Source organism: Taudactylus pleione, unplaced genomic scaffold (assembly GCF_031769625.1).
Source record: "Taudactylus pleione unplaced genomic scaffold, aTauple2 ptg000147l, whole genome shotgun sequence".
Taxonomy (NCBI): domain Eukaryota; kingdom Metazoa; phylum Chordata; class Amphibia; order Anura; family Myobatrachidae; genus Taudactylus; species Taudactylus pleione.
The window spans coordinates 3,129,645-3,154,780 of record NW_028284549.1 but is presented as its reverse complement, the minus strand read 5'-3'; the positions used below and the strand labels follow the sequence as shown (position 1 = coordinate 3,154,780).

Below are 25,136 nucleotides of genomic sequence, written 5' to 3'. Positions count from 1 at the left end.
TTGGTCCAACCTTCCGATCCCATAGAAGCCCGTACACACTGAGCTAGGTCTGCACAGTGTGTATGGTGCTCTGCGGCAGCTGAGGAGGGGTCACGCTGGGGACACACCACTCAGCTGATTGGGAAACTTTAACCCGATCAGCCCCTGTCGAAAAGGTGTGAACCCAGCTTAAGCTGCAGCAAGTGTCCTTTTTTTAAAAGGTTACAGGTAAGTCTTTTTTCGCACCGCTAAAAACTATAAGAAGCGACAAAACTACGTTGCTAGCATACACAGGGGCTGATTCAGACCCGCTCGCAAGCGCTATGCACTCGCAAGTGGGTCGATGTTTGCCCCCTGCGCATGCGCCGCCTCCGGCGTGGGCATGCGCGAAACCCGGCCAGCGATGGGCGCTCCGTCGCTACAGGTCTCGCACCAAAACGGGGCGGCTGTCGATTGTGATTGACAGCTCGCCCCGTTTTGGAGGCGGTTAGGGGGGGTGGCTACACAAACGTAGGCGTTCCCGAAGGAACGCCTGCCGTTTGTGGGAGGCACCACTGACATCACCAGTGATGTCAGTGGTGAGCTTCCTGCTTTATTTAGAGCAGGAAGCTCACTGGGGCTTGCGGGAACGAGACCCTACCACAAGGGTCTCGTCGCAAGCCCAGATTGTCGCGATGGTCCCATCACCTGCCGCTCGCAAAAGCTGTGGGTGGTCACCCACAGCTTAACGAGCGGCCGGTGCAAAAAAAAACAAAAACGCCCTGATTCAGAGCGAACGCTCTGAATCAGGGCCACTGACCACTGGAGCTTGCGGCACGTGTACATCTGTGTGTAAGTCTATGCAAAAAAGAGTCCCGATACAAGCAGCCGCGGCTAATCCTCCCACCACCTTGCTTTATGCTGTATCTGCGTTTTTGTACATATATTGCACCAATTATTTGCAACAAATGTTGCAACCTAGCATCTCTGGTACACTGAACGGCTTTGTACGCTACAACGCGTCTAAGACGTAATATTTAGTGACACGTCTGTACACAAAACTTGAAAGCAAGCCCAGTTCTGAAACTCTTCCCCCAGAAGATATTGCACAAAAATACCTTTCAGGTACTAATTTCAATTCTACAGTCTACAGTGGATCATATGGAGGAAGCTACAACACTGCCAGGACCAAAGTAAGGTTCTACTGAACTATTGGAGGAAGAAATAAAAGGCTGCACACGCAATACCACCTGTAAGAGTCTGCACCTCTGGCAGAGACGACTAGCTGTCTTTGAAAATAAACTGACAAGGCTCTGTAACATTTAAGGCAGTGGTTCCCAGACACGATCCTCAAGCACCCTAACGGTCCAGGTTTTCAGGGTGTCAATTGTTGAGCACATATGGTAAAATAAAATTGAAGTACTAATTTAGCTGTCTGTGCTCAAGCATGGATCTCCAGAAAACCTGGACTGTAATGGCAGAGTTTGGGAACCTCTGCCCTACTCAAATGTAGTTTCTGCCAGAAGAAGGTTTCCTAGCCTTAAGCATGGTTTCAGTACGGTTTTCCAAGAGACCTTTAGCTTCAAGAATCGTGGCTTCATTAGTCAACTCGCTAAAGCCAACTCAGCTATAGCCTAACAAATATAAAATGACTCTGGGGGATGTCTAATAAACATTCTAAGGAGGATAAGTAGCAGCCTATCAAATTCTGGCTGTCATTTTATAGACTGTACTAGATAAATGACAGCTAGAAGCTGATTGGTTGGTATAGTCAACACCCGCTCTTGCTCTTTCAGGACGGTTTGATAAATCTCCTCCTTAGACTTAAAATATCTCATATTAGAAAATTCAGCCAGAATAGACCTACAGCCATTTATAATGTCTGTGTACCACAGGCTCCTTCACCAGTCTGACACCACTAGGGTGACCATTTGTATTATTCATACGGTAAACGTTGCTTTGCAGTAGCCTGATGCATAAATGTAAGACTATGATTTCCAGAGTTTAATATATAGATTATGGGTCTATAAAGCAAATCTACAAAGCCTCACCAAATGTATAGGTGTGTAGCCTGGGCCCAGTCTATACAGGTTCCTTCTGTAAAATAGCCGAAGGGGTCTGGTGCGGGCTGAGCTTCTCCCAAGAGCGGAGGAGGCTTTGACGCGGATCCGCTTCCTGGTTTTTAGTGGTTGCTGCTTGCAAAATCCATTACAGTTGGGGGCTCCTGACGTTCTAAAAGGAAGCAAATCCTTGAGCCATGACTGAAAGTGAGAATGTTTACAAAGTTTACATTTGCCACGTTGCCCCTGGAGAAGCAATCTTCATTGTCATGGTCATTAAAGTCACCATGTAGAACGCAATCTCACTCAGCTGTGTAACCGCTGAGGCTTACCCATGAGGGAATCCGGTAGCCACCTGGTCAGTGTGTGTAGGAGAGAGGCTACTGGGGTCGGCAGTGATCAGACTACTAAACATTTCAGTCAGTTGAGCACTCTGCAAAACAAGACAAAGGATGAAGGACGCACAATACTAAAATCATCACTGCATTGTGCTGTACCATGGTATACAAAGGACACCTTGTATCCAGTCATAACCACGAATGATAAGCCAGCGACCATGTTCTCTCCTGTGATATAATCAGGTTTATAAGTGCTGGGTCAGAGATAATAAATAGCCACATAACCATATTGTAACAGCAGCGCTCACAAATGGAGGTAGTTCATTTTTCTTGTCACAATGTCAACAAGTTTGTCGGCAGTGTAACGTTAAGAGCACTATGCCGACACGGCATTAATGTTAGCTGAAGTTTAAACATGATGCTTTACCATCATGTTTAAACTAAAGCCATACTGCCGACACGGTTACAATGCTTAGACTAACATTAGTACTGGCTCGGCATAGTGTGATCGACTTCACACTGTTAACATGTCGGTAAAGCAAACCAGTCCCCCCACCAGAGTCCCAACATGTACTTATATTTGAAAACCAGTGTGGCCTGGGGAGCAGTAGCCCCCCTGCGCCACTTACCAGACCCCACTGCTATGGATGCCTTTCAAAAGGAGCACAGGTGTTTCTGGAAAATTATGAAAGATTATTTTGGGTAGCCTACAACAGATGTATAATCCTCTAGATTGTAAGATCTCACCAGCAGGGCCCCGACCCCTCTGTATTCTCTACATAGTTATGTATCCTAAGCACAGCATTATGTATATACAGAGAAGTCCTTGTACACTGTGGCTTCAGTCGCACCAAACAGCCCCTCTCAGCTTGCAAGGTCCTTTGGGATTCAGCCGCGCTGAAGGCGGGTACACACGAAGTGATAGGTCGTCTGATCGGAGCGACATATCGGGTACAATGGCCACTGCGTACCCGCTATGGTCACTGATGATTTCCATACTGCCCAATGCAGCATGGCCCCCACTGTGGCTTCGTTGCTGCAGTTTTTTACCTGGAAGGGGCGGGGCTTAATCATATAACCGCATCCCTAGCACAATTATGTCATCTAGTCCCCGCCCAGGTCCGAGTGACAGCAACTATGAAAGAGGAAACCCCTCCCATTTGTGGGGGGGGGGGGGAGGGGGAGACAGAGGAGCAGAGAGCAGGGCATAACATGGGGGAAAAGAGGGGTGGAGCAGCGGTCAGAGGGGGTGGGACGGAGCAGTGACTACTTTCTAGTATACACATTTAACTGCTGCTAAAATTTAATTTTAAAGATGGTATACTGTGTGATAAAATGTAAAAAAAAATTAAAAATGAAATGCCATGAAAATAGCGCATACCTAGGTAACCTGGAACGTCTAATGCATAATATTTTTCTACATCAGAAAAAAAAAAAAAACAACTAGGTGCTTTTCTTTTAACAGAAAATCTCCAGAAGTTAAACCCACAGAGACCCATCTGATGGACTCTGGTAATGTGTAACTGCTGCAGATTAGGAGATACAGCTCTACAGTTAGTGACAAACACAACGGTCTTTGTTCTGGACCATAGATTTATTTTTTTTCCCCAAGGACATTGTTAAACATTTCCCAGCATTAGTTACTGATGGTCTGTGCACTTCTACTACATCCGTGTGGCCTGCATGACGGAGCGACGTGACCGTTCTGCATCATTTATCACTGCTGTGGCTCTGCTCGGTGACACCATCTGAGGGGGGTGACGCCCAAAAAATAGCAGAGCAGCTCGGATGGTGTCACCCGTTGCCACTCGCGCCCTCCACTGATGTCACTGCTCAGACGGAGAAACAACACCCACCATAGAGCAGGTGCAAGTTTCAATGGAGCGACCGATCGGGATGTCTAAAGACGAACCAAACTGTATTACGTCGTCTACGGGCGCTGACGGTGGGCGCCTCAAATTTGCACATTTGCCGGACTTTGAATCAGGCCCCAAGAATTTACCAGGTTCTTATTCACTCTAAATTAGTGAAGTATGGAAAGTCCAAGCTGAAAATTCGGATTAGAAAAATATTATTTCCTCGCGTACCCTATTCCTGAATACTGAGGCCGTTCCACAACTGTAAATCGATGACAACCACTTGTTTCAGTGGAAGATTCTGTACAGGCCAGTACACAGGGGCTAAACTAGTATTGCAGGAAATTGCTGTTCTGTATATATAGTATATCCATACACTTTATATACTGCAAGACTGAGCTAATGTCCAACAATTAAATGTTACCGCCAGAGAAGGTGCAGACACTTGAAGTAGGTTCTACTTTGCAGCAACTTAAAGTTAATGTTCAATCTCGATTAAAAATTCAGCATCAAGTTAAAACTGATGTACATGTTTGCCAATGAGAAGGTGAAATACCTTAACGGTTCTGTGCATTACAATTATGTGGCTCGGCGAAAAACCACGTCGTGGTCAGGTTTTATCTGCACGGCATTACCTGCTTCTGTATGTTTCTCAGGAGCAGAGTCGGGCTGCTAGGAGACATGTCTAAATCCTTTGCAGGAGGCAGAACGGTTTCCTCTGGGGGTGCTGCCAGTCTCCCTGCTGGACTTAATAAGTTGTCTTTATCTGGAAGATGTGTTTCTTCCCTCAGAATGCAATGCGAGGGTTCAGCAAACACCAGTGTTCCCTAGGATACAGAAATAAAACCTCGCAAACATGTAACACGATTGTTTATAAAGAGACCACCCACTGTCACACTTTATACTGCAAGGAACCAGTTGTGATTTATAGGACGGGGATATTGTACAATGTATGCTGCAATGGTAAATATACAGTGTATCCACCACGTGATTATTATACCCGATTATAGGCCTATGTTCGGACCCTTGAGAGCTTCGGGATAAGGAATTTGTTACAATTATACTGATAAGTGGAAAAACCAGAAGACTGTAGCATGCGATTGTTCCCCTGCAGTCAGTCATTAAACAATTGGTAATGAGATTCATTTGCCAGTTTGGTATTATAGAATATCGCGGCTCCCGATAGGGTGAGGGGACAATTTGTGAAAAAGGTTTCATACAGATGTGTCCTCATACATCTAGCCTCAATATGCCACGCAGCGCGACCTGCCCGGCGTAAGTGAGCATGGACCCAGGTCCAGTGAGACTCGGCTAGTCGCAATGTGATGTGGCTAGCAGGCACCAGAAGACTGTGCCGATTAATTTGATATGTGACACTTGTATATCTGTGTGCACCTGAGTCTGTAAATGAAGTACAACAGAACTTGCTGCAGAAAAAAAGTTGCGGCCACTACATTGTAGCACTTCGTATACAGATTCAGGGACTCAGTCGCACACAGATACACAAGTGTCACATATCAAATTAATCAGCACAGGCTGCTGGTGCGTCCTTGATGCATCAAATAGTGACTTAAATGCATTTTCGGCAAAAAAGACGCCCAGCGCTAGCACCTGACGCACTGAGAGGGGCTTTTTTGCGCAACTGCAGCAAAGATGTGTAAGGACACATCTGTAGGCAGCCGTTGGCTTCAAACTACAAATTGATAACAGTATACTGTGATTTTACATTCCCGCCATTGGTCAGATTCATTACCCCAGAGGACAACTTCTGTACCTGGCCTTACATATAATCCTGCTATTGAAAGATGACAAATGTTGTCTTGGTAGATCCCTCCAATCAACTGGATGCTTATGAAGGTCATACAGGATTACTCATCAGCCTATTGGAGGACACTGGACCCTGGGGCACAGAGGGGTAAATGTAATAGTCTGCAACTTGCAGGCATCGACGAGATCCCGGCGAGTCTGGACAAAATGGCCATCATTTAAAAGGCAAGGTGCAGGCTGTTACTTTTACCTCATAGAGGGGTATTCAATATGAAACGTAAACTTCGCTGTTGAAGTTTACGTTTCATATCGGAGCTTTTACCTGCGTTAAAGTATCAGGCGCGCGCCCGCTTATCCCCGTATTCAATATGAAATTAACTAAAACGGGAGCCTGCGAAGCAGGATTTGCGTAAAGTTACGAATTTTTCCTTAAAAAAATTGTAGGACCCCCCTAAAGTTGTAAAAACATGGGGGATCACTATGGGTACCCCCGTTTTAGCCTTTAAATGAAAGTCGGGGATTTAAATAGCCGCAGCAGGTGTTTTTTCCCAACATTGAAGAAGTGTTGCAGAAGAGCACTTAGGTTATTTTTTTCGTTTTTTTAAGTGGTCCCATCAATTTGGGGTACATGAAAATGGGTACTAGCATATTTTGATGTCACTAAAGTCAGTTTTTAAAAATTCTGCAATTGTGCACCTGCCGCTATAATTCTATTCTAGAAAACACGTGCCGCATACTTACAGAATAGCCCTGAACCTATTTCCCTATTTTTAAACAATTTTTTCCCATTTATTTTTTTTTCACCCCAATTTTTAAATAAATTTTTTGGGGTGTCCCTATTTTTTTTAAAAAAACTTTTTTTGACAGTTATTTTTTAAATGTCATTCCCAGGGGTGCAGGTTATTTTTTTTTTTTAAGCCTGCACCCCTAAACCCCAATTCTGCACTTTTTTTCGACACCTATTCAATGGTGAAAAGTTATCCCCGTTTTTTATCAAAGACTTTTCAAACCTGCGAAATGTCTTTGAAATTGAATACGGTGTAAAACTAAAACCTGCGATAATGACGTCATAAATGCGATATTAACGCAAAAATTGTGTTTTCGCTCCCATATTGAATGCCCCTGATAGTCTCCAATAGGACATTGACAATTGAAATATAATAAAAGTGGTAACTGGTCTCTTCCATATCCCCATCCTGGGGGACACTCCATTTTTTTTATTAAAGTGCCCATAGGACATCGTATTTAGGACTTAGTCATTGGTGTTTTTTATTTTCTTCACTATTTTAATGTAGCAGCTAATAGCTGAAGTCCCATAGACTCAGCCAGCACTGGATCCCGAGGACTGAAGCAGGCAGCAGAGCTCCCATCACATCCAGCTCCCAACGAGGGATGCTCCCCTTCAGCGTTGGTGGTGACTGAGGGCTCTGCACCGTCACTGCCCTTAGGCTGGTGCTGTAGTGCTAGTTGGCGTACTGGGAAAAGCAGCAAGGTAAGTGCCTCCTCCTTCCTAGACCTGGTGAAGGACGACAGGGGACACCTTCGGCAAAGGCTGCCCCATACTAGCACTACAGAGCAGAAGGGGGCCAATATCTCCCCTCCTTGATGGCTTGTGGCTACGCAGCAGAAATTCAGTCTTTACAAACACTGACAGCAGCCCCTGCTCTCATCTATCTCCTCAGTATCTGTTACTGGTTAAGGATTGTATGAGGGTTGTGTGTTGGTTTCCTACTCCTTTTCTGCTAGGTACAGTTTCTGTCTGTACTTAGGGTCTGTTTCATTACCGATCACAACTGCGATTACGCACGCAGACGACCGATTGTAGTGCACTGCGCATACATCACAGTGTGCGTGCCCGAAGGCTCCACTGCGATCGGACTCACTATTTGGACCCATCGCAGAGTGACTGACAGGAAGTTAGCGTTTGGGGATGGTAACGGGTGGGGGGGGGTTTCGGCAAAACGGAATCAGTATGATTTACTGCCTGCCCCTAACCCTCCCTTAGGAGTGCCTAACCTCCCCAAGTGTCTAACCCTAAACCCCCTCTAAGTGCCTAAACCTAACCCCCCCTTCCCCGCAGCCTAACCCTAAGTCTCCCCGGGGGGTGCCTAACCCTAATGCCCACGTCCCCTAGCCTAACCCTAACCTCTCGGGGGGGTGCCTAACCCTAAGTCCCCCCTGGAAGCCCATAACCTAACCCACGCCACCCCCAGCAGCTGTCCGCGCCCGGCGCACCTTCAATCGGTAAGCCGTGTGTTGGGCTCCCGGCGTAGGTCTAATGACCGGCGTCGGGATTTCAACTGAATCCCGGCAAAACGCATGCGCGCCAGTGTGTTTGAACACTGTTACAGGGGCGTGCATAAATCAGCCACTACGATGGCATACGCAGCACGGGCTCTCACTGCGTGCGATGAGCAATTCCTGAGTAAGGTCAGAGCTTGTGTAAGTGTGCGTGAGGTTCCGATGTTAACGATGCTTTCACAGACTTTATCCAATCACTGCAGGTCTAGGACAGGCGGCCTCTTCTGACTATTATTATCATCCTTTATTTATATGGCTCCACAAGTGTTCCGCAGCGCCTTACATAGTACATAGAACTAATAGGTGAACAAGAAACAAGTAACTTACAGTACATTACAGTGCAGGACAAGGACACGACTTATATACATTGCTGAAATAGTGATTAAAACACTCACAATAAGCTGCCGGGAGTTGGCAGTCCCGTGTTAGGTGCCCTAATGGGGAGTAGAGAGTAGAAGAAAGTGTAAAGAGAAGCACATGAGAGAAGAGGGCCCTGCTCGTGAGAGCTTACATTCTAAGGGGAGGGGCAGACAGACAGGGGTGACACAGAAGGGGAAGATAGGGAAGAAGGAGCATGAGGTGGGTTAGGATGAGTGCTGAAAGGCCTTGATGAAGTAGTGGGTCTTGAGAGCCGGTTTGAAGATTTGTAAAGAGGTGGAGAGTCTGATAGGGAGAGGGAGAGAGTTCCAAAGGTAGGGAGCAGCTCGGGCAAAATCTCGGATGCGGGAGTGGGAGGAAGTAATCAGTTGGCAAGAGAGGCGGCGTGCATTAGTTGAGCGAAGTGGGCAGGCGGGAGTGTGAAGGGAGAGAAGGTCAGAAATGTATGTAGGAGAGGATTTGGTGAGGGCTTTGTAGGCGAATGTAAGAACCTTGAATTGGCATCTGAAGGGGAAGGGGAGCCAGCGTAGGGCTTGAAGGAGAGAGGAAGCAGATGTAGAACGTCTGAAGAGGAAGATGAGCCGAGCAGCAGCACTGAGAACCGATTGTAGTGGAGAGAGGTTAGAGACTGGGAGGCCAGCTAGGAGAAGGTTACAGTAGTCCAATATGGATATGACCAGTGAGTGGATGAGGGTTTTAGTGGCATCCTGGGGGAGGAAGGGTCTAATTCTGGAGATATTTTTTAGGTGAAAATGGCAGGACTGCGAGAGGTGCTGAATGTGCGGTTTAAAGGAGAGGGAGGAGTTTATGATAACTCCAAGACAGCGCACTTTGGGGCTAGAGGAGATAGTTGTGCCATCAATGGATAATGAAATTGTGGGAAGTGATGTAGTGGAAGAGGGTGGGAACATGTCTAAGACTGAGCTGATCATCTTAAGTCTAAGAAAGCGCTGGGACATCCACGAAGAGACAGCAGACAGTTGGAGATACGGGTAAGGAGCGAGGGGGAGAGCTCAGGGGTGGAAAGGCAAATTTGAGTATCATCTGCATAGAGATGATATTGGAGGTCAAAGGAGTTAATGAGTTCACCTAAAGAGGATGTATATAGGGAGAAAAGGAGAGGTCCAAGAACAGAACCTTGGGGAACTCCTACTGTTAATGGAAGTGGGGGGGGAAGAGGAGTCATGAGAGGACACAGCGAAGGAACGATCAGAGAGGTAGGAGGAAAGCCAGGAGAGGGCAGTGCCACGTAAACCGAGAGAGTAAAGGATTTGCAGGAGGAGAGGGTGGTCTACAGTGTCAAATGTACACTTATGTAAAATGCTATCGACCGGACGCCTTCTGCGCAGTTTGCGAAGTGGACCGTAAACGGTTACACGTGTCTGTGGGCTACCACCAATCTGGCAAGTACATGGTGCAGTCTTTTTGGTTATAGGCAAATGGATCCATCCCACCTTCTATTATGCTGAATCAGCTAAAGGCCCCATGTGTCTCGTTCAGCAGGTGCCTTAGTGCCGCCATAGGGGGAGGAGAAAATTCTAGACAACTGTTCCCCTGCAAAGTTGTGGTTATGTTCTGGTTCTCCTGTTTAAGGTTAACCAAAGTTACATGATTTTTTTTAGGCAGGCCATCTTCTCTGGCTCTGTACGGTGGGGCTTGGTTATAAAATAATGAAGTGTCCAGCAGGATAGAGATATGAAAGAAATTAACACTAGATAATTATAGATATTATGTTCCAAGGTCTTATAGAACACTATAGGGGCGATTCAAAGGTTTCTGCCAGGGACTGTCAGTGCTGGGCGCCCCACGGAGCAATTCAATTGTTGTTCTGTTCAAGACGTACAGCCACCGGCGCCGGCATTTCAGCTCGCACACTACTGACGAAACGAGCAGAAATGCGTGAAAAGTCCGTAGTTTGGATGCGCAAACAACAGTAATGTCCGATTTCTTGTCAATTGTTTAGAAGTACAGATAACTTGTAATAAAAAATTTTGCTTTCCAAAAATTTCCCAACTCAGTTGTAACTTTGATCATTGCACATACATATTATATCACGGGAAGCGAGCAGTACTGTACCTTCCGCCTGCGTAGCAGACTCTGAAGATTGGCCAGCTGCTGGATTTTGTACTCCAGCTCGGAAATCTGAGCCTGAAGCCAGCCCCAGCGACTCCCGACACTCGCTCTTGCCGAAAGCCAGTCCCGTTCCGCATTACTGGGAACACACAGAAAATATTCGTTAGTTGACACAAAGAAAATTTGAGGTTCACAAACTATCAGTCTATAGTCACTTGTTGTCTACGTTGCACATTTTGGAACTTACAAAGACAATATGGCCAAATCATTCAAATTGTTTATCTCGCCAAAATAAAAGGTTGACTAGAACGTATTTTGCAGAATAGTGTAGTGAATATCTGCATGTATAAATAGGCTATGGCGTAACACATATAAGGGGAAACATTGAGGTTGTAGAAACTATCCTAAACAGTATGGTTCAGCGGCTTATGTAGATATGGAGTATGCATATTTTCTTTGCAGCCAGCGGACGCTCTTGCAACGCAACTTGATACGCAATAGCTACACCCATTCAAGTTGGAGGAGAACCAGATCTTTAAAGAGAGCATCCACCCCCCCCTCCGCAAAAAAAACAAACAAACAAACAATGATTTCACCACATAACCGTTTAAAAACAGAACATACACAAGTCTCAGTTAGGAGATTACGGGACAGTTGTATCAACCATAGCATGTTGCCCATAGGAAGCAATCAGCTGGGCAAATGAAGTCAGCCAGTTTAGTACTTCGTGGTAAACCACGTGTGGCCCATCTCTTACAGATTACAGGTAATTTCTACCAGATCACAATTTATCTTTCTGGATCGAACAGTTTTGTTCTCGCCAATGACATCAGCGCGTTGCTTTGTGAGGTCATCAGCCAGCGCAGAAGTGGCGAGCAGTGCAGGAAGCCAGGTGTGCAGACGAATCTCAAGCAGTGCGCACGTGGTAAATCGTCTGACCTGGATGTCATTTCCGTCAGATTCATTTTAATCAAAATCGGATAAAATCTCATTTTCAACGCTTGGTATTGGGCCACGCATTTTGCAATGGTTGGTCAATAAGCAATACTGTCTATGTGCGCCCAGCAATAGACAGTGAAAGTGCACTGTACAGCTAAACTCCCAAACAGCCGTATGATCTGTAGTACGCAAGAGAAAACAAATACATTTGGCTGTCACAATATGGGGCAGAATAGATAAACATAACAAATCGTTTGCACATCCTGCTGAGTGCTGAGAGCGTACTCTCTGTGTTTCCATGGCACAGCCAAATTCACAGCTGGCAATTTATACACTAGTAAGCACTTCTAAGATCCTAGGAGGCCAATTACTTATCCCAACATGCCTGCGTGCATCACTGTGTAAATGAGACATCACTACAAAGATGTTCTTTTTACAATTAGGTCAGTGATCAACGTGATGCTGTACAAACCCAGGATCCCACAGGCCAGACGTTCAGCAGACACACAGCTCCCATTTTATATGAAATGTTCGCTCTTGATTAATGTAAATGTGGAATATTATATATAATTTGAAAAAATTATGCATATTTATTGATATACGTAACAGACTATAAATGCACTGCTATTTTCAGATTTTTTTTCAGTGCTTTTCTGCAATGTCTTTATATCATCGGGTAGATAATTTTTTTTTTCTTTGCCCTGGATACCACATAAAAATGCTTGCTGGTTACAATCATATCCAATCATACAGAACACTCAAGACCTGTCGCCTCTAAGGGCAATTAAACAACTGATTATGTAACGACATGGCTGAAAAGACATGAAAAAAAACAAAACACATTTGATTTAGCAACAAATGCCAAAAATCAGTCATCAACCAAGTCTTTATGAGTACATTTACTATGTTGCTTTTTGACAAAGGCTTTGACCAGAAGTTTTCACAAGGCAATAGGAATGGATGGTAAACGAGCCTTGGTTGACAAACTGCGGCATAGAATATTGACCCCTATGTTTCCGAGCCTGGCAATAGAGTACTGTACTCCCTGGAACCTTGCAGAGTAGTCATTTTCTGAACAGTCGCTCTTAACTATTAAGGTGCTGTGCTCCTGCCAGTTTCATGAAGTCATCTAGAATTGTTTTTGTAAGAAAGCGAGAAATCTGGGGGTTTCCAGCTAATTTGACTCATTCTTTGCTTTTGCAACTAGATCTTGTGAATTTGTTTAACAGAAGGGCTGTGACCATATGTTAGGCTCTTTCCTTGCATGGAATGCTGTGTACTTTATGGAATGCCGGCTATTCTGGCCATTCTGCACAATTACATAAAATGAAGCATTTAGATTATCGTCCCCACCTGACTATTAGTCATAACAATATCTTACATTCATACACATTCATACAATTTCCTGGAAACATTACAGGGAACGGGCAACTCCCTATGTCAGTCCAGCCGTCCTGATTTTCAGGATTTTTATTACATTGAAAATAAAACGCTGACATCAAATAAACCAATATATTTTATCGTACATTATGACAAAATATATTTTGGGTATTTAAATGACCACTAATTACATTTTTTACATATAAAGTCAGTGGCCATCTGGCACTTCTGGCAAATGTGGGCCAGTTCAGCAAGAAAGCCTGGCCGAGCAGCTCCGCCTCCTAGTGGTCTGCTCGGCCTGCATGCAGCGAGAGATGGGGGTGTGCTGTGAAGCCACGCCTCCACAAGGCATGGTCACCCCTTTTTTCATGCGCATGCAGAGCGATGCTGGGGCTGAATTACAGCCCCAGTCTGTCTCTGTACCTAGATTAAAATACAATGTACCTAGTTATTCTGACATTACAGTGAAGCGGATAAAAACTAAAATACCACTACTGCTACATTATAGTATATTCTGAACAGCGTCTTAATGCAGTGATTTTTCAACGCACCTTAACAGTCCAGGTTTTAAGGATATCCATGTTTGAGCCTTAATGGGATCTGATGCAGATCAAAGAGTCAAGTGGGCAGGCTTTGCAGTTGCTGATATCACTAGCCCAGCATCTGTGTATGTGTCAGTGGAGTGGAAATCAAGCCAAGATAAAATTAGAACTCCAAAGTGCACAGGATTATGGCGCTTTGGAGTTTAGCAGTTAAAAGAAACATTTTATTAAAATTATTATAGTTACATAATCTTTATTTTTCTATGCAAGAGTCCTTGTTCTAATGAAGGCTATCTGTAAAACAGAACTGAAAAGTATAAGGAAAAATGACAGTTATGGTAAGAACTTACCTTTGTTAACGCTCTTTCTTCGAAGTCCATAGGGTCCACAGGGAGACCTTGGGGTGTAGGTTGGATCTGGATCCCGGGCATCACGCAGTTAAAGCTTTTGCTCCCAGGATGCACCGGTCGATCTTGCCTATACCCCGCCCCCGAGCCAGAGGCACCTCAGTTGGTAAGTAGCCAAAGGCCGGAGGAGGATAAGAGAGAGGAAGACTGGTACACACAAGAATCACACTTTCACAGAGAAGGAGACGGGAAACCGGTGACCAGAAATATAGCCCATATGAAACCAGGTGAGTCAGGGTGGGTGCCTTGTGGACCCTATGGACTTCGAAGAAAGAGTTAAAGGTAAGTTCTTACTAGAACTAATTTTCTTCTTCAGGGTCCATAGGCTCCACAGGGAGACCTTGGGGATGTTCCAAAGCAGTCCTTTTAAGGGTGGGGACGCTCCTGCGCTGAGAGGAGAATCCGGCACCCAAAGGAAGCATCCTGAGAGGCAAAAGGTATCAAATGCATAGAACCTTAGAAAGGTCTGAATGGAAGACCACGTGGCTACCTTACAATGCTGAACAGCCGAGGCGCCACAGCGAGCCGCCCACAGACAGAGTAGAATGAGCAGTAACAGAAGCCGGAACAGGCAGGCCTGCATGTGTGTAAGCCTCTGAGATAGTCATACGAAACAATCTGGCCAATGTTTGTTTGTGAAATCCATCGAGCACAAACAAGGAGTCCGATTTCCGAAGGGAACTGGTATGGTCCACATAACTCCGGAGAGTGTGGACCACATTAAATTCGCTATGAATCACTTGAGTTCTACAGAATCCAGGGGTTCAAATGGAGGACCCTGGAGGGCACGAAGAACTACTGACAAATCCCACTGAGCCACTGGAGGGACAAAGGGAGGTTGAATCCGGAGGACACCTTGGAGGAAGGTGTGGACATCAGGTAGTGGAGCAAGTCTACGCTGGAACCAAATGGATAGAGCAGAGACATACACTTTCAGTGAAGCAAGGCGGCCCAAGGTCCAATCCAGCTTGAAGGAAGGCCAGGACTCTGGAAATCCTAAACACTTGTGGATCGTAGCTTCTGGTACGACGCCATTGGAAATATGTACGTCACACTCTGTGGGAGATCCGTGCAGAGGCTGGCTTACGCGCTCTGAGCATAATGTTGACTACAGAGCTAGAGAATCCTTTTGACCTCAGGAGGGATGTCTCAAGAGCCACGCCGTCAAAGACAGATGACCCAGGTCCGGGTAGAGGCAAGGACCTTGAGACAACAGGTTCGGTCGTTAAGACAGCAGGAACGAAGTGTCGATGGAGAGACTCCGAAGATCTGAGTATCAGTGACGTCGGGGCCAAACTGGAGTCACCAGCAGGACAGTGCCTCTGCCTTGTTTGAACTTTTGAAGAACTCAAGGAAGAAGGGGGACTGGAGGGAATAGGTACGCAAACTGGAAGGTCCACTTCACTGGTGCATCTACAAAGCCTCAGCATCTCTTGTTCTGGACCCGTACACTAGCAGTTTATGATTGTGTCGTGAGGTCAGGAGGTCCACCTCTGAGAGGCCCCATCAGTTCACTAGGAATTGAAACACCTCTTGGAGAACCGACCATTCCCTGGGATGCACGTCGTGATGGATGAGGAAGTCTGCTTTCCAATTGAGAACACCCGGAATAAACATTGCAGAGATGGCCAGGAGGTGACCCTCGGCCCATGTCAGAATGCGTGACACTTCTGTCCTTGCTGTCCGACTTCGAGTGTCTCCTTGATGGTTGATGTAAGCCACTTTTGTGGCATTGTCGGACTGAACCTGTACAGGATTTCCGTGAAGTATGTGCTGGGCCAGCTTGAGGGCCCTGTAGCCAGCTCAAAGTAACAATATGTTGATTGGCAGGGTTGATTCTACGGATTCCCAACAGTCCTGAAAAGAGTGCGGACCGGTCACGGTGCCCCAACCCGGGAGACTGGCGTCCGTTGTTAGGATTACCCAGTCTGGGAACCAAAAGGGACAACCCTTGGTTAGATGAGATGTCTGTAGCCACCAAGATAAAGACAGATGCACCACTGGAGAGAGCACCATCGTCTGAGCTTTGATCCGATAGTGGGAACCCGTTCCACCTGGAGAGGATCAGCCTTTGCAAAGGCCTGGAATGGAACGGAGCATATTCCACCATGTTGAAGGCGGACACCATGGATCCCAGAACCTGCATTGCTGAGTGGATCAACACTCGGCGACTGTGGAGACATCTGCCCACTCGTAGTTGAAGTGTGGAGATCCTGTCTGATGTCAGAACGATTCTCTGATCCTGAGAATCCAGCAAGGCTCCCAGATGAATCATTCTCTGTGAAGTATTCAGGGTGGACTTTTTCCAGTTGATTATCCATCCATGCATGTGCAGGAAGCAATGGTTAACTACAGACGACGGTGAAGCACTTCTGCGGATCCTGCTAGAAGCAGGCGGTCGTCCAGGTATGGAAACAGTCAGACACCCTTACCACGCAGGTGGGCCGACCTTATAGCCATAATTTTGGTAAACACCCATGGAGCTGTGGAAAGTCCAAAGGGCAGAGTCTGAAATTGGAAGTGTTGCCATAGTACAGCAAACCCGAGATATCGCTGATGTGAGGGCGCTATAGGTACGGGTCCTGAATATACAGAGATACTATAAAGTCCCCAGGCTCCATAGCTAGGATGTTGGAGTGTAGGGTAACCATCCTGAACTTTGGCACCCATAGGAATTTGTTCAAGGATCTGAGGTTCAGGATAAGCCGATGAGACCCATTCGGCTTCTGAACCAGAAAGAGTAGAATAATAACCAGTCCCTCACTGAGATAGTGGGACTGGCACAATTCCCCCTGCTTGCAGCAAGGACTGCATGGCTTTCTGAATTTGTAAGGCCTTGTTTGGGTCTGAAGGATGGCCTGTGTAGAAAAAAAAAAAACTGGTGGGAAGACAGTCTGAGAAATGAGATAGCGCACCCATTTGAGACAACCTCTCTTACCAAAGTATCTGTGGTGTTTTGACACCAGCACTGGGCGAACTGAAGAAGTCGGCCTCCCGTAAGGCTGAGGATTTATCCTCGGGCTTTGAAGCTGGTCGTCTGGTGTTCCAGGTCCGCTTGGTCCTGGGTTTGGCGGCTCTAGTGGAAGCTGACTGCCTAGGAAACAACTGACCTTTAGGCTTTCCGTGGCCTAGTAGAAGTAGTTACAATCTTGTCAAGGTCTGTGCCCAACAAGATCTCCTCATTGTAGGTACCCCTCTAGGCCTTTCTTGGAATCCACATCAGCCTTCCATGAGCGTTGCCACAGGGTACGGCGGGCAGACACAGCCGATACCGTGGAGGTTAGGAGACTGGCTTCTAATGTCGCTTTTTCCAAAATAGGAAGCTGCATCTCCAATGTGAGCAACAAAAGACATCAGATCCCTAGAAGCATCCGAGGGAAAAAGGGTCTTCAAGTGCATAGTATATCGATTTCAGGCAAGCTTCTACTTTCCTATCCGTAGGATCCTTCAAGGAAGTAACTGTAGGAATAGGCAACGTAGCGCTTTTAATTAAACGCGTAACGTGAATCCACCACAGGGGGTGTTTCCCATTTTGCACAATGAGCCACAGGCGATTGCCAGACGGCAGCCATGAGTTCAGCTAGATGATCCGATAGAGGGAATTCTGCTGAAGCCAATTTCTGTCATTTAAACAGAGGGTGCTTGGGTTTAGGGGCTGGCTCATCATCTTCTATTAATAAGATGGATCTGACAGCTCGCACCAAGGCAGGAATATTAATTTATGACCGACTCTCATCCTCCTCCGGAGGGGAGTCAGGTTAGAGAGATCAGAATCTGTGCGTGGACTGTGACTATAAAAGACAGGACGTGTAAAGAAATTACTGGGTAGAGGTTTCCCACCTTGCAACATGCTTTGAAAGGTATTAGATGTAGCCATCAGACTCTGGGCCGCATAGCGCTCGCAAGCGGGTCGATGTTTGGCCCCTGCGCCCCCTCCGGCATACGCATGCGCGAGCCCCAGCGAGCGACTGAAGTTCTGTCACTCCGGGGCTCACTACAAGACGGGGTGGCTGTCGATGGCGAGTGACAGCTCGCCCCATTTTGTAGGCGGGGAGGGAGGGTGGCTGCATAAACGCAGGCGTTCCCTTAGGATGTCAGTAGTGGGCTTCCTGCTCTACTAGAGCAGGAAGTCCACTTGGGCTTGCGGGAGCAGAGACCCTACCACAGGGTCTCGACGCAAGCCTGATGGTCGCGATAATCGCGACCATCGCCAGGCCGCTCGCACTAGCTGTGGGGGCAGCTTTGTGAGCGGCCTGGAGGCCGAAACAAACAAACAAACCCCCCCTGATTCAGAGCGAGCGCCTGCAAACAGCGAGCACCTCTGAATCAGGCCCTCTGTACTGAGTTAGAGAGTACGTCTACCCATGGTGGGGGTACAGGAGGTACCTGTATCGCCTGAACCTGATGTGACAACCCCAAAGGGGGCTTTATGTCCTGCTGTGATAACCCCCTTGGGGGAATCATAGCCGGATCCGCTAGGCGGTCTGCAATAGTGGCCAGTACCTGAGCAAAGGAGCCCAGGTTATATATAGCCCTTATCAAATCCTCCTCACTTATGCCTGCAGCACATAACTTCCCTGATAGCAGTATGGGGGCAGATGCCTGTTAATACTCCTGCCTTTGCTAGACATAACTGCAGAGTAATATGGCACACAATATGGCAGTGGGAAAAATGCAACCGCCGTGTATGTAGGATACTAGTAGGAAGCAATATATTGGTCCTGTCTTATGCCTGGGTAAGCTGCAGGAGCACACATACCAAATATGGCACAGTGCAATGTATGTGACAAAACCTCACAAATACTTATAGAACTAAGGGGCTGATTCAGACCCGTTCGCTATGAAGCGAACGCTCATAGCTGGCCGATAGTCGCTAACTGTGCATGCATCGCAATGCGCAAAACAATGCGAGAGATCGGGATGCGTTCGCTCGCTGTGTATAGACTGCCCAGTAGAGTGAGTGACAGGAGAGGCAGTTTGTGGGTGGTGACAGCGGCTGACCACTGGAAACGGGGGAGTGGAGGTGCGAATGCAGGCGTGCTTGAATACCTCAATGTCGTTTCAGAGGCGGGCATTATTAAAAGGCAGCGTCATAGTACACGTCACTTGGTGGGATTTCACTCTGAAGTGATCGCAGTGCTTGCGGCAGGGTAAAGGCAACCTTAAGCGCTGCGATCGCATCCGATGGTGCTCGATATACCAATGGTTACAAGAACTTCCTGGAGATGACGTGCACAAGTGGAAAGGCGTGCTTAGCTGTGGGGAGGAGCCGCTAAACAGGGAAGGCTGTCTCCCCTGGCTGGCAATTAACCCCCGGGACGCTGGCTCCCTCACAAACTACAAGTCCCTGGTGGTCTAGTGGAGTGCAAGATTTTGTGTGCCTGCTTCCACAGCCACCTCTGGTCTGTCCCCTGAGTCCGGTAGTAGGACTGCTAATACGCGGGTCAACGCAAGCGGTGACCTGCTCTTACCAGTCTCCATACGTCCGGCCGCAGTCCGGGATGTCCCAGCTAGCACAGACCCCGTGGTCCCGCAGAGGCAGAGATCCCCAGATGCGTGCCTAACCGTAAGTCCCCCCCAGTGGTGCCTAAATCTAACAGCTCCCGACGCCCGGCTTACCTACGTTCGGTATGCCAGGCGTCGGGATTTCGGCGTGGGGCTAATGATAGGCATCAGTATTTAGACGCCTATCTTTAGTCCCATGCCGGGCTTTCAGTGTCGGGATTCTGGCGGTCGGCATTCCGGCCGCCGACATCCTGACTACATCCCGTTATTATAAGTCAGTAAGTAATAAGCTTTCTATTACAGTAACACCACTGTACAAAGAATAATATTGTCATCTGCGCAGGATACGGTGGCTTCTGGTCATCATTTTGAATACAAATAGAATAATGTACTTTCTCCTATGTGCAGGTGGTTGCACTTCAATGGCCCCAGCAACTAGAACTGTTTATGGTAATTGACAGTTACAATATAAATATTTACATGTGTTTTATAAATAAATATAAAGATGTTTTTGTTTTGGGCTGTTTATGGTTTGTGCCATTTCTTTGTCTAAACACAGGGCCTGGTTCTGCGACACAAGCAATTCCGATTGTCACGGAGTTAATCAAGGTCTCCGCAATATATTCAAATATTTTAATACCTTCTTAAAAATTGAAAACAGTAAACAAAAAAATACATATAAACCTTCATTTCGGCAGAAAATACCAATCACTGCTGCCTTGCCAGATGAGTACCAGGATTTATACAGGGGTTTATTGTGTATACTGTTATTCATTTTTAAAGCAGGTATGTGTATTATAATTAGGGATGTGCAGGCTCGGATAGGTTCGAGTTTGCACGTGGAGTTCGGATTTTTCCCTCCAAAAAAACGGAACTCAGAACGAGGCAAAACGTCATCTTACATGGACGAACATCATCATTCCTGGACAAAAGACCAGGAATGATGATGTTCGTCCATGTAAGATGACGTTTTGCCTCGTTCTGAGTTCCGTTTTTTTGGAGGGAAAAATCCGAACTCCACGTGCAAACTCGAACCTATCCGAGCCTGCACATCCCTAATTATAATAGCATTTATGCATACAGTGGAGACCTTGTCAGCGTTTCCCTAAACCATTTATTCTTGTTTTTTCCACTTGTTAAGGGCCCAGTTGCCATATTGGACAGCGCCAGACAAGTGCTGCAGGTCGCCAAAATACGAACGATGTCGCAAAAGTCGCCGCTTCCCAGCGTGTTCAAATCCAAAATTTAAAAGGGCAATGTTTTTAATAGCATGACATGTGTTTTGCTATTAGAAGGATTGCCCTTTTAAATTTGGAGCTGCCCACCTGTGCCACACCACTGCTCGCAGCGGCTGCAATCTAATGGAATCTGCAGGAAATAAAAGAATAAGGGGATTGGTTTCATACTAGAACTTGCTATAAATACATTTTAGGTCAGTTGATGTCAACTGAAATCTTTCATTGATTGGTGAAAAGTGTGTTTATCTATAGACCAGGGTACGTCATGTAGCTACAAGGGGTTAAGACATTATTTACAAGATTGAAGGACTCCAGCTGAAGGGGGCAGGTAGAAGAGCGTTACCTGAGCACTGGGCTTGTGAGGCAGACCAGGCACGCAGGAGGTTGTTTGCTGTACAGATTCTGCTTTAGTAAGGTAACTCTGTTTAATAACCCATGACTGGATGCAGGTTGCAACTTGCTATTGTGTAATTGTACATCATTAAAACCACTGCAGAATGCCTAGTAAGTAATGGGTGTGCTGGCAGCCAGGCTTTCCAAAGTTAGGCATCAGATTTCAGGTTCCCTCTGCCTGTGCCGAAAATATACAGACTGATTAGATTATAATTTAAGAGAAAAAAAAAAAACCTTTTCAATAATTATCTGACAACAAATGCTCTAGTGAAACTGGCTGGTGATCTCAGAGATACAGGTCAGGACGGCTCAGCGATTATACCTCGGTCTTTTCTGAACAGACAATAATCTTCAGTACAATACAAAGGGACTAATATCGGAAAGTATTTTCTAGAACAGATTTGCTGATTGATTCTAATGGAGACTGCAGAAGTAATACTGGGGACATCCATCAGTCCTTCCAATGTAGGGGTGGTAATTATCTCCCTGATCAGCTAACAGACTTGGCTATTCACTTTTGGAATATTCAACTCATTGAATAACTATTAGTAACTCCGTGGCAGATTAGGTTTCAATCCAAAAAAGTTTGTCCTCAGTTGTTCCACACAACAGGATTAATATGATCTCAGAAGAAAATCAGCAGATGGCAAAATTGGTAAACAAAACGCAATTAATTAGGAACCGGCCGCAGGAGCCGACCCCAACAATTCCAGGTTCATATTCACACGGACCGGCTAGTTTTTCCATCCTCACCCTCCGGTTTGTACGGGAGGTACATTCTTCATGGGGGATAAAGGCTACTTTAGGTGGGCACTTAAAATAGGTTTGAAAGTAGCTTTACACAATGGGGGCTGAAACAGCACTTGTGTATAAGCGCCTTATTCAGAACTATTTACTATTATTTTTAAACAGTTTCTTATATAGCGTAGGGGACTGAGGGGGTATAATGTGGGATGAACTAATACAGGTAAGAATGTGGCCTATTGATTTATTAGAAAGCTCATGGATATTTTTCATTATGTGACTTAGTAATGTCACTTGATCCTAGCCAATTAATAAGCTGCAAACGGGTTCAGTGACAAATCGATAATATGTGCAGTATTAAACAAGACGGGGTAATACCGGCAGATAGGTAAGAGGGCCCTGCTCGCAAGTTTACAATCTATAGGACATTAGATATGATTAGGGTACTGCCCTACAAATGTTGGAGGGCTTGAGCTTATTAATCCGGCTACCCACAGTACGATGTGTAGCCGGCAATACGACGGGCGGTCCCCACACTGTGCGATCCGATGCCCGACAGCCCAATATGTCAGCAGGAGCTGCAATTTAGAGCAATAGGCAGCGATTTACAAACTGCCCCTTACTCCAGCTGTACTATAGTAGGGTTATGGTATACGAGGCGCAGGGAATTTATTGTTGGGGTTTTATTTCTATTTGTTTATTTATTTATTTATTTTTAATGCTGGTTCTATAGTTACAAAATTTATTTGGTCTGTGATGGCAGAGTGTTTGTCATTTGTTGGTTTGATTTAGTGATGGATGCTCTGGTGGGTTTAAGTTCTGATGGGGATGGAGGTTTTTGGTGCATTTAATATTGGTGGGATATTTTATATTGGCAGGCAATTTGGGTTCTCTCCAATGCAGGCCCTTATCTTATAGGCCTATTATAACTGACCGTATGATACGCACGATTACCTGGCTCTCTGTGGTTGCACCTTCTTGCATGCTGCCTAGGTGTCTTTGCCACTATGTACAGCAGGTATGTCAAACTCAAGGCCCGCGGACCGCATGCGGCCCAAATAAGCATTTTATGCGGCCCGACAGTGTACCTATATGATGCGAAAGTGTACCTATATGATGCGACAGTGTACCTATATGATGCGACAGTGTACCTATATGATGCGGCCCATAATCCAGCCGCGATCGGAGCTCAGCTCCGATTGAGTAGCATTTTACTTTGTTTAAAACTGGGAATGCTGGTGTCATCCCAAAAGAAGTCTGTGATCGCTTCAGAGGTCAGCGTTCCCAGTGATGCAATGCGTGAGTGACGTCATGACGTCACCCTGGATGAGAGGAGCCTGCACCTGCTGGTCTGGATCTAGTTAGCGGCAGCGTCTACGCGGGAGTGCTGATGGAGTGGACCGGAGCGGTGCCCAGCGGCCAGCGTGAAAAAAGGTAAGTACTGCACAGGGGAGTGGGGCCTGTTCTATACAGGTAGGGGGCACAGCATAAAGGGCACTACTAGGGGCGTTACTGGGGGCACAACATAAGGGGGCATTGCATAAGGAGCACAACTACAGGGGGCAATGCATAAGTGGCACAACTACAGGGGGCACTGTATAGGTAGACCTATGGAGGCCCCGAGGTAATTTTGCTATGGGGCCCCCATAGTCAGTAAGTAAATTTACTTATTTTCTCTTGCGGCCCATACACTCTTAGACCTTGAATATTCGGCCCATTTGGCGTTTTGGGTTTGACATGCCTGATGTACAGTTTAGAAAGAATATATTACCGCACTGGATCTTTTTATTGTTTTGATATAATGAGATTGCATCCCAAAATCCAGTTTATTAGTAGATAGCCCTATATTTATTATTACTATACCTACTATGTTTATTGCCGTTTCTTTATTCTGCACTACTTCTATTTTGTTTCTGTGGCTATACCCTCTTTCTCAACAGTTATTGCCCCTGTTTGTATTGTCTTCATTGGTTTACTATGCGGTTTCATACCCAATTACGGCCTAACAACCTCCTTTTAGTATCCTTTCAACATTTGTTTTACAACACTGATATGTTCCCGAAAAGGTCTTCAAAATCTCAGTACTTGCATGTTTGTATGTTCTGGCCCTTTCTGAATGGTTCACAGCCAAGGGCTGGACAAAAATAATATACAATTCCCAAATATGTCCATTTTTATGCCATGATGTAAGAATATAAAACGTGAATATTCCAAAAACTGAATATTTGGGTTTTTATAACCATTAACATTCAAAAAACTTTATCGCTAATATATTTATTACCAGTAACTTGTAGAACGCCAGCATATTCCGTGGCTCTGTACAATTGGCACTACTGACATTCCCATCTATCCACGCAAGAAATCTTTTAATCTTTAAGACGGGTACACAGCATACAATGGCGCAATGCGATGTAACGATACATTGCGCACAACGTAAACGGCGCAATGTATAGTTACATGTGGCATTTAACTGCACTGCATCATTCATTGCGATGAACGACTGCAGAAATGATGGATGGGGCTTACAGACTATACGATAGGTATGATACATCGTTCTGCATCGGAACGATATATCGTATAGTGCGGAGGTTTCCAAACTCCGCTATTACAGTCCAGTTTCTAAGAAAATCCATGTTTGAGTCCAGATAGTTAAATTAAATTGACTGAGGTACTAATTAAGTCATCAAGCATGGATATTCTTAAAACGTGAACTGTAATGGTAGAGTTTGGGAACCACTTGTATAGTGCGGACCCAGCTTTAGTTATCCTAGAACACAGGTTCTCAAACTCGGTCCTCAGGACCCCAAACAATGCAAGTTTTCCAGGTCTCTTCACAGAAGAACAAGTGAAATAATTATCTCCACCTGTGGATCTCTTAAAATGTGTTAGTGAGTAATGACTACACCTGTGCACCTGCAAAACGTGACCTCTGTGGGGTCCTGAGGACCAAGTTTGATAACCACTGTCCTAGAACAGTGGTGTCAACTCAAGTCTCAAGTACTACCAACAGGTCATGTTTTGTTTCTTTAATCATTCACAGGTGAGATAATCTATTTTGCAGGGTCAGTAATTATCCCTCCCATTCCCACAGACAGAATCATCACCTTGGGAAAACTTGAAAGTTGAGAACTGCTGCACTTACATATAGAAAACTTACTTTATAGCAAATAATATGTACATTACTATTGGCAAAGAGTTGTCAACTACTGGTGAATAAGAAAGGTTAAGTCTATGCACCACCTTAGTTTACTAAATAA

The 25,136-nt window shown here is 45.8% G+C and overlaps 1 protein-coding gene across 3 annotated transcripts in view; it reads right to left on the bottom strand.

Moving 5' to 3' along the window:
* The window catches only part of KANSL1L (KAT8 regulatory NSL complex subunit 1 like), a 66,326-nt gene that overhangs the window by 27,315 nt on the left and 13,875 nt on the right, over positions 1 to 25,136 (bottom strand). For all 3 annotated transcript variants that reach the window (XM_088474094.1, XM_088474096.1, XM_088474095.1), the window contains 4 exons: positions 10,735 to 10,870; positions 4,848 to 5,039; positions 2,351 to 2,451; positions 2,010 to 2,190 (listed from right to left, as the gene is read on the bottom strand). In XM_088474094.1, the coding sequence (XP_088330220.1) occupies positions 2,010 to 2,190; positions 2,351 to 2,451; positions 4,848 to 5,039; positions 10,735 to 10,870 (610 nt within the window). The remainder of the gene's footprint in view (positions 1 to 2,009; positions 2,191 to 2,350; positions 2,452 to 4,847; positions 5,040 to 10,734; positions 10,871 to 25,136) is intronic.